General features: G+C 36.2%; 1 protein-coding gene across 8 annotated transcripts in view; it reads right to left on the bottom strand.

Annotated features, from left to right (window-relative positions):
* LOC101887742 (voltage-dependent L-type calcium channel subunit beta-4) overlaps positions 1–12,886 on the bottom strand; it is a 104,742-nt gene that overhangs the window by 75,215 nt on the left and 16,641 nt on the right. For 2 of the 8 annotated variants that reach the window (XM_059124762.1, XM_059124763.1), the window contains exons 1-2: positions 12,215–12,612; positions 5,811–6,974 (exon numbers count right to left, since the gene is read on the bottom strand). The exons of 1 other annotated variant lie outside the window; for it this stretch is intronic. In XM_059124762.1, the coding sequence (XP_058980745.1) occupies positions 5,811–5,927 (117 nt within the window). In that variant the 5' untranslated portion in view covers positions 5,928–6,974; positions 12,215–12,612. Of the gene's footprint in view, positions 1–5,810; positions 6,975–12,214; positions 12,613–12,886 lie in introns of those variants that run through there. 5 more of the 8 variants (XR_009342585.1, XR_009342586.1, XM_059124765.1 and 2 more) reach the window with 5 other exon arrangements.

Below are 12,886 nucleotides of genomic sequence, written 5' to 3'. Positions count from 1 at the left end.
GAGTTTAGGGCAGGGAAGAAGGCCACCAATTTGGGTCGTCATCGGATAATATTTAGCGGGTAAAATAGACCATATCTTTTGTGTTAAAAAAAATCAAAATTTTTCATTAAACCGCGAATATTTTAAATCCCGGCGAAATCACAAAGCCATGACAAGGTGACTTCTGATCTTTACATTGATGTTAACATCCAACAAATCGGATACATAGCAAAATATGTGCGATATATATGTCTATCAAAGAAGATATGCTTGAAAGATCTCTTATATGTCGAGAACGGCTGAACTGATTTCGACAGGAAAGAAAAAACGCCTAAAAAATCGCATAAAAATATCTATCTAAAGATGAAAATATTGATTTTGTAAAATTTTCTCATATTTTTTCAATTTTGTCATATTTTTGGCATAATTTCATTTTGAATTAAAAATTTGGTAATATTTCTACAGCTAACAAAACTAAGTAGTTTGGATATCAGGATATCATATACAGATCGCATTCATGGCCCGATTCTTACGAAATTTTGCATGGTGATAAGATGAGTGTCAGAATAGAAGCCTACTCTTTTTGGAGATGATCGCCATATATTTAGGGGTTGAAATGGACCAAAAAACTGCAAAATTATCAGCAGGTCGTAATTATCGCCCGATCCTTACGCACATTTGAATGGGGTTTACCGGACATTGCAAAAGCTAAGCAGTTTTGGATGGCCATCCAAAAATATTCCATGTGTGAAACAGTTTTCCAACTTTTGTAGACAAAATACCAAAATGTCCATTCCAGTGACTCTGGAGAATTCACAAATACAGGAAAGACGCACTTCTGACCATTTCGTTAACGCTGATTTCGTTAAGGAATATAGTCAAATGTCTGTATCTCACATAGATGTGTTTCAGTCAAAAACCAATAATAAATGTTAATATTTTGTCAATTCTGAGAGATTATAGGTCTTTGGGAAATATTGATTCCAGATCTAGGAAGACAATTTAATTACCAATAAATTGGAAATGAGCAAATTAGTTCAAGTTGCTATTATTTGAAAATTGGAGAACGAAACCTGATGGTTTTCTTTTATTAATTGTCACAATATCTTTTGGAATTCTTTCGAGTATCTCGCCTATATAAACTGTATCGTTTATTATAGTGTTGTAGGGTATTCAACGGTCGGCCCCGCTCAACTGTAGCCTTTGCTTACTTGTTTATATTATTGAAAATATTTAAGATTTTATATTCCATGGAATTCAGCCATTTTAGGCATTCAAAAATATTATTGGCAAATATGAGAAAGTATCAGATCAAAATATTGGACAAAATCGTTTGTCACAAGTCCCGGACTAGATATAGAGTTAATTTTACTACTAACGTTCGACTTATAAGACGAATAACCCTTGCAAATCAACGACATTTTGCATTACTATTAGCTTTTTACAAAATTAGGTTATTACTTAACCGATGAGGACACGTTCAAAGTTGAGCGGTGCCAACTATATGACACCCTACACCACTATGCGTAGAGAAGTGATCATACCAACTAGGAACCTTATTTGAATGCGTACCAAAGCTTTAGAGCAGTCACAATTTGGGAACTATAACCAACTCTGAATCGATTAACAACAAATTTGATGGAGGCGTTTGATAAGAGTCTTATTTAAAAATATTTATTGGAGTAGTAGATATACCAGAAATGTGAAAAAATGAGTTTGAAATAATTTATCCAATTTGGGCTAATATTACATGTATATATACATCGAAGGTATATAAAAATCTGAACTGATCTCAATAAAATTTGGTAGAGGTTCGATTTCCGGTATCAAATATCATTGTTGTGGAGTGCATATTACGCATGTGAGGCACCTTCACACTAAATCGGATGAAACATTAGGCAATTATTTCCGATCTGTTTATTCATATCTGGTACCAAAGAACATTGTTGTGGAGTGCATATTACGCATGTGCGGGACTCAAAACCACAAATTGATGAAACATATATGGGAGCTATATACAAATTTGATCCGATCTCAATAAAATTTGACAGGGGTATTTCTGGGCTGTATCTGATATCTGGAACCAAGTATACTTCTTGTAGAGTGCCTATTACGCATGTGAGGTGTTAAAGCAGTTCGCATAAAACATATATATGGGAGCTGTTGCTATATCTGAACCGATTTTCAGTAAATTTAATTTGCTTTAATACTGCCAAAATGTGGCACATATAAATTGCGGTATTAGACCCTAGGTATATATCCGCTTCTGGATATTTGAAGTCAATATAAGGGTGTTCGTCTGTCTCTCTGTCTGTCTGGCATACGTCTCGTAGAGAGTATCTAATTTGGTCTAAACTTGGTACATTGTAATACTATTTTCAAACTTAGATCGGGTTCGGAGATGGGCAATATCGTTCACACAGATCATTCGAATTTGCTCCAACTTTACAAATCCGAATATTTGCATCAGCGCTAGGTGAGATTCGAAAATGGACAATATCAGCCCACTTCATCAAGTACCTCCCCAAAAAGGGCCAACATTTTGAATAATTCTAACTCTTATAAAATGTGAAATTAGAGTCCGATCGTCTTCAAATTTCACACATCTCAATGTTTTTATAAACACAAGACCTGTTGTGGAGATCGGCCCACTCCTTCTGCTAGCGACACAATGGGTCAACATTTTGAATATCCATGAAACTCATGAATATCCAAAAAGCTCGGCACATCCAAATATTTTTGATAACACAATATCTAGTGTGAATGTGGGATATATCGAACCAATTCTTCTGGTACCTTCTGCACAAAAGGATCAAAATGTTGAATCCAAATGCAAATAAAATCCAAATGCATATATAATGCGAATTAAACATTTGATTCTATTCAAATTTCAAACATTCCTAATTTTTTCTAGAGCGAGGTTCCTGAGATAGATACTGACCCAGCCCTGTTGCTACCTTCCCTCAAGTTCTTATAACTTGCGAAACCTTTATGTGATTATTTTCATGTTTGATATATAGAGAGATATAAAAAAGGCAAAAAAAAAGTCCAACGCCATAATTTTTACAATTTTGTTTAAATTTTATTGAATGAAAGCAAAAAATTTCGAAAATAGCATCAAATATTAGAATAAGTTTAAGTTTTTTCGAATTGGTCACCTTTGGCTCGAAATATGGCCTTCAAACGGCCAATAAAACCGTCACACGCTGCCCGAATGTTGCTCTGCGGTATTTTGGCCCATTCCCGGCGAAGTGCTTGCTTGAGGTGATCGACACTTCGGTATTTTTTAGTGCCAACCTTGCTTTCCAAAATACTCCAGACACAATAGTCCAGCGGGTGGTATCCGGAGATTTTGGTGGCTATTGTGCGATGGAAATGAAGCGAGGAACCTCATTTTGCAACCATTCTTAGGTGGCGCGTGCTGGGTACGATGCTGCTGGGTCCTGTGGGAATGTCCAAGGTCAGTGGCCAAAATGTATTTTGTCGAAAATATTCAGCATTTATTCTGATGCCAGGGTCGATTAGTACGAACGGAGAGCGACCATCGGCTGTTATGTAAGTAAACACGATCATTTTAATTGTTTACAAACTGCTGGACAACAAATGTTTTCTCATCGGAGAAAACCAAATTCGGCAAAACCAAATTTGGCCACTTTCGGCCAAGCGAAGCTACTCTTTATCTTATTCGAGTCAACATATTTTCTTTCCATAGCGGTGTAAGTTCCTGCACTTTTTGGAATTTCAATGGTTTTACCCCTAGCTCATTTTTTAATATTTGCCGAATGGAATATTGCGATATGTTCAGTTCACGAGCCATTTTTCGGCCACTGCGACGTCGGTTTCCATTAAGCCGCTTCTTTAATTCTCTAACCATTTCTGCTAATGTTGCTGTTTTCTTCCGTCCACTTCCCTGACGTCGGGCTACGCTACCATTTCAACCTGTTATCTGTATGGTTCCTATGGATCCGTCGGTTTGAAGAAATGCTCCAAATGGCTGTGGAAAGAGTTATAAGCCAAAATGTGGAAAATCTGTTTTTTTATACGCTCCACATTGGAAAGGAGGGTATATTAACTTTGTCATTTCATTTTGCAACATCCTTAAATATTCGTCGTAGACCCCATAAAGTATATATATTCACAATCAGCATCAAATTCTAAATCGATTTAACGATGTCCGTCTGTCTGTCTGTCCGTCTGTCTGTCTGTCTGCTGAAATCACGATACAGCCCACATTATTTGACGTAGATCGCCAAAATTTAGCAGAGCAATTTGTATTGTGTCTAGGATGGTTGGTATTGAACATGAGATATATCGGTCCACGTTCTGGTATAGTCCCCATATAACGGTACCTCCCAATATTCGGTATTTTGATGATTTATGCCACATTTTTTCACGGATTTGTCTGAAAATTGGTATTTGTAGGTCATAATGGGTCCTAGTTCGTGTGGCGAAACATTGTATGTATAGGTCCACGTTTTGATATAGTTCCCATATAACGGTACCTTCCAATATTCGGTATTTTGATGATTTTTGACACATTTTTTCAAGAATTTCTCTGAAAATTGGTAGTTGTTGATCATAATGGGTCCTTGTTCGTTTGGCGAATCATTGCAATTATAGGTCTACATTTTGGTATAGCCCCCATATAACAGTACCTCCCAATATTCGGTAATTTGATGATTTTTGCCACATTTTGGTAAAAATGTGTATTTGTAGGTCATAATGGATCCTAGCTCCTTTAGCAAAACATTGCATGTGTAGGTCTACGATTTGGTATAGCCCCCATATAACGGTACCTCCCGATATTTGGCATTTTAATGGTTTTTTCTTCTAATGTTTTCTTTACCCTAAGGTGGAGGGTATTAAAAGTTTGGCCCGGCCGAACTTAATGTTTTTATTTACTTGGTATGGCAAAGTTAAAATCATCTCAATTTTATGGATGAGGTTATAAGGTTAATATACTTAAAAATCTGAAATTACGGTTTTGTCACTAGAACTATTCGTTACAAATTTTCAATTTTATAGATACAATTAACAAATACTCTCTACACGGCTCAGTACGCATTATATGGGTACCAGGGCATGAGGGAGTTAGAGGTAAACAGGCAGGGAATTAGCAACAATAAACTTCGACAATCCAGTGCCGCTTAATGCGTCTCGACTAATGTTGAAGTCATGGGCAAAAACAATGAGGGCATAGGGAAAACTACCAAAATCCTATGGAGCGACCCCAATTAAAGCAAAGAACCTATTATTACTAGGTAAGAAGGAGATTAGTGTGGTAACAGGCATCCTGGGCAGCTGGGCACCTGGGCACCTGGGCACCTGGGCCTTCACGCTCATCTTTACAAGTTAACAGCTGATAACAGCATATGAAGGGCATGCGGGATAGATGACGAATATTTTATCTGCCAATACCCAGCGTTTGCAAATATCAGATCCCAATTCATAGGGAACGACTCCATACCTGACCTTAATCAGATCATGGTAATTGATGTAAAACAGTTAAGGAAATTCATTAAGGCAACTGAATTTCAATCCCAGAGTAAATTCTAATAAAGTTTAAAAATGTTATCACCTAAGATTGTTGGGTTAACCATTACCCTTCCCTCTCTTTGTAACCATATCAAAACGGAATTATCAATGTCTAAAGTTGTTTTATATGAAACATCTTTAGACTTAACCCCACACGTAGTATACATTCGAAACTAAACACAATTTTATAGTTATTTTATTTATGTTCGATAATACATTTGTTTATGTTCAGCATATGTTAAATGTTCTGCTATTTTATATTTTTGTTTTGTTTGTTTATATCTTGTTGTACCAACCTGTGTAAATAGTTTATTGTATCCACTTTGATATGATGAATAACCAAGGCCAAATCGAGATTCTCGATGGCCGCCCGATACGGAAGGTACATCTGAAGATGATGCACGTTGCACCATGGGCCGATCAGCCCGATAATCTTCTTCGAATGAAGATATTTTGAAAGAATTTTCGTAGACAGTTTCAAAAAAGAAAAGAGCTGTGCGGGACCGGGCCGGGATCAATGTCACCACACAGAAACGGGAGTGCAACTTTGTTTGGTAATTTTGTTATGAGAGCGCCAAGTTGTTATTTTTTTTTAAGGAGAGAGGTGTGAGAGTGTTTCTGTTATTTAATAACTATTGTCAAATAGAACGAAAGTAGGAAATTTTGTTAGCTATTGCACTTTTCCTTAGGGAAACACAGGATTTACAAGCTTACACACAAACGCTTTGCACTCACACACACTCACACACATACAATGATTGAATCACGCAAAATATTCGGGACACACTCTTTTGCTTTCTGTTTTCTTTTTTGTTACAACACTACACAACATTAAGAGACCCACACACACACACTCATACACTCTCACACATGGAGGTATATTTTTAGGACTTATGTTGTTCTCACACTCAAAGGATATGCTTTGGAAAGGAACTTGAACACAGTAACAAAACAGAGAGTAAGAGATTTTTTACTTTTTTTTCAAAATGCCTTTGGAGTTGCGGATAAAACAGACACTTTTTGAAAAGCTATTAAAATTAAATAGATCCTTTGTTTATTTTCACTAAACTTTCAACTTTAAAGAAGGGTTATTTGGTTGTTGGTTTTTTAAATTTACACTGGTCCACACAATATTTGGCAGCTGTAGATATGAGCTTGTTTTTTTTTTTCGTTTTCTACAAAATTTTCTTGTAGGTGGTGATTTTATCTGCTACTTGTTATATTTATAACTAGGTTTTTTTTTCTATGAAATACTTTTTTTTTCTTTTTTATTTAAAACTTATATTAGCCTGCAGAATTGTATTTGCAGGACGTTTTGTGCGTGATTTTTTCCTTGTTCAGTTTTTTTTTTTGTTTCTTCTACTCGTTCTTTTTGCTGATTTTTTGTTGTATTTTCTTTGTACTTGGAACTTTATTTTTCATGGGAACTTTCTTTAACAATCTACTGCAAAACACTTGAACTATAGAACAAAAACAATTTTCACAAGTTTGAATTTTTTGCCTTTTTTCTAGTTTTTAATATAATTTTTTACTTTTGTTCATTATGCACTTGACTTGCCAAGGGTTACTCTGACAAGGACCTCAGTGTGAATGTAATTGAATGAAACACACACGTACGCACATACACACACACATATTAAAATATGTTCTAACACAGTGTTGCCGTTTTGCAGAAATGTTGGGTAAAGTGGACAATTCTTTCAACGCAATGTAATTTGGTCGTATGATTGTTGTGAAGGGTAATCAATACAGGAGAAAGTCAGAATTACTTCTTCATTTGTCGTTAAGTTTGAGAATTCAAAGTATTTCCGGCTAAAGTAATAGTAAAGATACTGGCATAAAAATATTGGGCTCCCACAAATATTGCAAACCACATTCAGTAACAGTTGGCAAAAATTGGCTGGTCCTAAAGAAATAAGTTTGGCGCACAGCAAATAGGATTAGATAAAACCAGTGAAGAAAGTCTTAAAGTCGGGCGGGGCCGACTTTATGATACCCTACACCACTTTGCTAATTTAGTAGAGCTGCGCATAACAATTAAAAGCTTTTATGGGAGAATTCAATCATACACGCTATGATTATAATTATAATTTAAAATTCAAAGGACTAAATATGCCGAAGCATTTGTATCTTTTAAATTCGGACTTGTATTTCCCCATTTTGTGCACAATTAACTTGAAATCGGATAAAAATATAAATGGGAGCTATATCCAAATCGGAACCGATCTCGATAAAATTTGGCAAAGATATTTCTGAGCTGTATTTGATATATTTCCCTGAATATCGTTGTTACGGAGGGCATATTACGGCTGTGGGTAACAAATATTAAAAATCGGATGAACAGTATATATGGGAGCTAGAACTATATCTGAACTGATCTTCACCAAATTTGACATACTAGCTTCTAGACTCAATTCGGTCGTAAGTGCCAAATTTCATCCCATTTGGGTAAATATTAGACGTTTGGCGCACAATCAAAGTTAAATCGGACGAAGTTATATATGGGAGCTATATCCAAATCTGAACCGATCTCGATAAAATTTAGCAAAAGTAATTCTGTATTTCTGAGCTGTATTTGATATATTTCCCCAAATATTGTTGTTACAGAGTGTATATTACGGCTGCGGAGGACAAAAATAACAAATCGGATAAACAATAAATATGGGAGCTATTGGTATATCTGAACCGATTTCGATCAAGCTTGGCATACTTATATTCAGGTCCAATCTGATCGTACATGCAAAATTCCATACTATTCGGGCTGATATTACACGTTTGGTGCACAATACAAGGCAAATCGGACGAAGATATATATGGGAGCTATATCTTAATTGTTACCAATTTCAATAGGGTTCGTCCTTGGGCCAAACAAATGATTTGTGCAAAATTTCATCTGGATAGGGCAATAAATGCGAACTGTACTTTGTTTACAAAAATACATGGACAGACGGACGGACGGTCATGCATAAATCGACTCAGCATGTGATTCTATGCAGATCATCAAAAGGAACTATGGGTCTATCTCGTTTCCTTTTGCCTGTTACAAGCAAATGCACAAAGACATAATACCCTGACCACGGTGTGGTGTAGGGTATAAAAACAGACATCGTGGGGGAGGTACGAGAAGAAGTGAACCGATAAATTCCATATTCACCTCAGATCTCAAGTTGAGAAAAATATGTAGATTTACAAAATTTGAAAATAATCACCGACTTGGCTCTCAATTTTTAAGCGATGAATACATTGAAAATGTTTTCCCCTTTGTGGGAGAGGTGCAAGAAGGGGTAGGCCGACATTTATCGTCTTCACACTAGGTTTTGCGTTGGTAAAAATATTGGGATTTGTAAAATTTGAAGAGAATCGGATGGCTATTTCGCATTTTATGCGAGATATTATTATTTAAATCTTTGACCCCTTGTGGGAGAGGTCCTAGAAGGAGTCGTCCGGCACACTCCTCTTCACACCAGATCTTTCGTTGATAGAAATATTGGAATGTTCTGAGTTGGAGAAGAATCGAATGCTCCTTTCACGTTTTATGAGCTTCAGGGGGATACCATAAGGAGTAGATCGACATATAACATATTCACACCAGATTAATAATATTGGGGACTGTGAAATTCGAGGAGAATCGGATGTTTATTTCGGATTCTGTGACAGTTACTATTACTCAAAATTTTGACCCTTTGTGGGGAGATACATGATAGATTGGACCGATATTGCCTATTTCCGTACCTGAGTTGGCAATGACACAAATATTGGGATTTGCAGAGTTTGCACAAAACTGAATGATACTTCCTGTTTCTATAAGTTAAATTATTTTCTTTGAACTTTTTGACCTTTTTGACCTGGGGGAGATAGCAGCAGGAGTAAATCGATATTGACCATCTCCGAACTCGATCCAGGCTTGACAATAATATCACAATGTGCTAAGTTTGAATCAAATCGGATACTCCCTTCAAGAGTTATTGTGCATAACAGCTAGCCGGACAAGCACTCGGACGGACGGACATCCTTAGATCGACTCCAGATGTCCAAAACAGTTTGGGTGAAAGGTCTAAAACCGTTATTTCGATGAGGCACTCTTTGGCCGCATCAATTGATATGTATGCTCTACAGCCATATGGCTGAGGGAACATACATGTGATCCTCCCCTACCAAGTCCTGTAACTATCTGTAGAGGCTACAAAAAACCTATATTAGAAACAAGTAAGCAAAGGCTACAGTCTAGCGGGGCCGACCGTTGAATACCCTACAACACTATAATAAACAATACAGTTTATATAGGCGAAATACTCGAAAGAGTTCCACAAGATATTGTGACAAATAATAAAAGAAAACCATTAGGTTTCGTTCTCTAATTTTCGAATAATAGCAACTTAAACTAATTTGCTCATTTCCAATTTATTGGTAGATGTTGTACTTAAATGGTCTTCCTAGATCTGGAACCAATATTTCCCAAAGACCTATAATCTCTCATAAGTGGCAAAAGATTAACATTTTTGACTGTAACGCATCTATATGAGATACAGACATTTGACTATATTCTTCAACGAAATCAGCGTTAACGACATAGTCAGAAGCGTGTCTTTCCTGTATTTGTAAATTCTCCAAAAAGTCACTGGAATGGACATTTTCGTATTTTGTCTACAAAAGTTGGCAAACTATTTCACACATTGAATATTTTTGGCTTTTTGCAATGTCCGGTAACCCCCATTCAAATGTGCGTGAGTATTGGGCGATAATTACGACTTGCTGACAATTTTGCAGTTTTTTGGTCCATTTCAACCCCTAAATAAATGGCGATCATCTCCAAAAAGAGTAGGCTTCTATTCTGACCCTCATCTTATCCCCATGCAAAATTTCGTAAGGATCGGGCCATAAATGCGATCTGTATATGATATCCTGATATCCAAACTACTTAGTTTTGTTAGCTGTAGAAATATTACCAAATGTTTAATTCAAAATGAAATTATGCCAAAAATATGACAAAATGGAAAAAATATGAGAAAATATTACAAAATCAATATTTTCATCTTTAGAGAGATATTTGTATGCGCTTTTCAGACGTTTTTCCTTTCCTGCCAAGAGGCCATTCTGAATTAATGAGAACTGTCGAAATCAGTTCAGCCGTTCTCGACATATATGAGATCTTTCAAGCATATCTTCTTTTATAGACATATATATCGCATATATTTGCTATATATTCGATTTTTTTGGATCTTAACATCAATGTAAAGATCAGAAGTAACCTTGTCATGGCTTTGTGATTTCGCCGGGATTTAAAATATTCGCGGTTTAATGAATAATTTTGAATTTTTTCAACAAAAAAGATATGGCCTATTTTACCCGCTAAATATTATCCGATGACCACCCAAATTGGTGGGCTTCTTCCCCGCCCAAAACTCTAGCTACATGCCAAATTCCGCGTCGATTGGTCTATAATTGCGACCTGTATAGCTACTGCAAAATCCGATATTTTTTCAGTATTTGGTCCATTTCAAACCCTAAACATTTGGCGATCATCTCCAAAAGAAATAGGGTTCTATTCTGACCCTAGCCCCACCTCCATTCTAAATTTCGTGAAGATCGGGCCATAATTGCGACCTATAGACTGATTACAAATTAACATGGACAGTCGGACAGACGGACGGACGGACATACATAGCTAGATCGACTCAGCTCGGCGAGATAGGAAGATCCATATATACTTTCCTATGTGGGAAATCAATATTTCGTGGTGTTACATAATTTTTGGCCCAATCAAACTTATAATACCCCCAACACATAGTGTTGTAGGGTATAAATAGGCGGAAATGGCACATTTTGAGCTTTGAAAGAAAAATCTTATCGGAGTGGGCGTGATATATGAATTAAAAAGGACCAGGCCCAGTTGATTGTATCCGGGATAGCTTTGCATACCATTTAATATTTTATATCGATTTGAGGTACTCAAAAACATACATATTTTTAATTATTTATGTAAAATACCACTAGACACAGTTAATCTTAAGATTATATTCGTTTTAAAATTGTATTTACGTTTGAAAAGTACCGTTTCATGATGCAAACCCCTAAACGAGCTTGGGTCGATGTCAAGCAAAATATTGCTAAAAAATGTAAAATCTAGAAAGGGCAACACTGGTTCTTATGCGAAAAACTTAACCTCAAAACCTTCATAACACATAAAAAAGGGAACACACGGACTATGAAGAAGAGGAAAAATTAAGGAATAAAATACGGAAGAGAATAGCAAAACGGAAGAAAAATTAACAAAAAGAAAATCCGACTGACAGCCATACAAATCTGGAACAAATTAGAGCATGTGATATACAATAGTCGTGACCCTTAATGTGTTATTAATTTGGATTCAACATTTTAACTTCTAATATTAACGCAATTTGTAATCGAAAAAAAAACATATTTTTATTTGGGGAACCAGCTCTCTCCCATCCCAACTTTTCCACCCAAAATTACGTTGTTTTCTCTCTCTCTCGTTTTTGGATTTCCTAATCATCTACCATGAACTCCCTATCACAAAACCTTACAAGGTTGCCATAAGGAAATCCAAATTGAATAAAAATATGATGGAGGTCCTTAGATTCACAGGCACACACACGCACACACATCCATCACTGAATTCCTTGGCAAATCAAATTCATATTTGGGTAACTAAAATATGTTTTAAGTTTTTCACACACACTTTTTGCACTTTTGATTTTCGATTATTTCACTCCTTTTTTTCTGTAATATTTTCTTTGTATAAAAAAACGATTTTGTTTTACACATTCACTACTTCATTCGTTTCGATTTCAACTTTTCTTTCTTATCTCTGTACTCGAACTGAAAAACTTTTTCATTCTTTTCTGTATTTGGGAAAAGTTCTATTAAAATATGTTGGTTGTTTCTTTCGTCCTCTCGTTAATACGCGCTCTCACTATTCCACTCACTCTCTCGTTCTCTTTGTTTCTACGCTCATTTATTTGTTCGGTTTTTCTTTTTCAACCGCCTCCAGAACTTCTCCGTTCGTTGGTTGTTCCAAAACGTTTGGATGTTGTTATCATTTCTCAGTACGAAAAATGTTTTGTTTAGTTTAATGGCGGGGAAAGCAGAGCATAGCCGACTGACACCATCAACATCACCACCATCTCCACCCAGCCAAACCCACCCACATTTTGTTTATGTGTAGCATTGCCACCCTATTTTGTTTTGAATGGTGATTGCCATGTGAAATGTTGTGTGGAGAGTTTTTGCTTGCGTCAGTGTGTGTGTGTGCCTACGCGCGAATGAGTGTTATTCCAATGCGTGATGACAGATGTTGCCATTACCAGTGTTTTGGGGTGACCAGATTCTATATGCTCTCATTGGTGGTTAT

Source organism: Musca domestica, unplaced genomic scaffold, assembly GCF_030504385.1.
Source record: "Musca domestica strain aabys unplaced genomic scaffold, Musca_domestica.polishedcontigs.V.1.1 3, whole genome shotgun sequence".
NCBI classification, from domain to species: Eukaryota; Metazoa; Arthropoda; class Insecta; order Diptera; family Muscidae; genus Musca; species Musca domestica.
The sequence above is the reverse complement of the archived record's forward strand: the minus strand, read 5'-3'. Positions and strand labels throughout refer to the sequence as shown.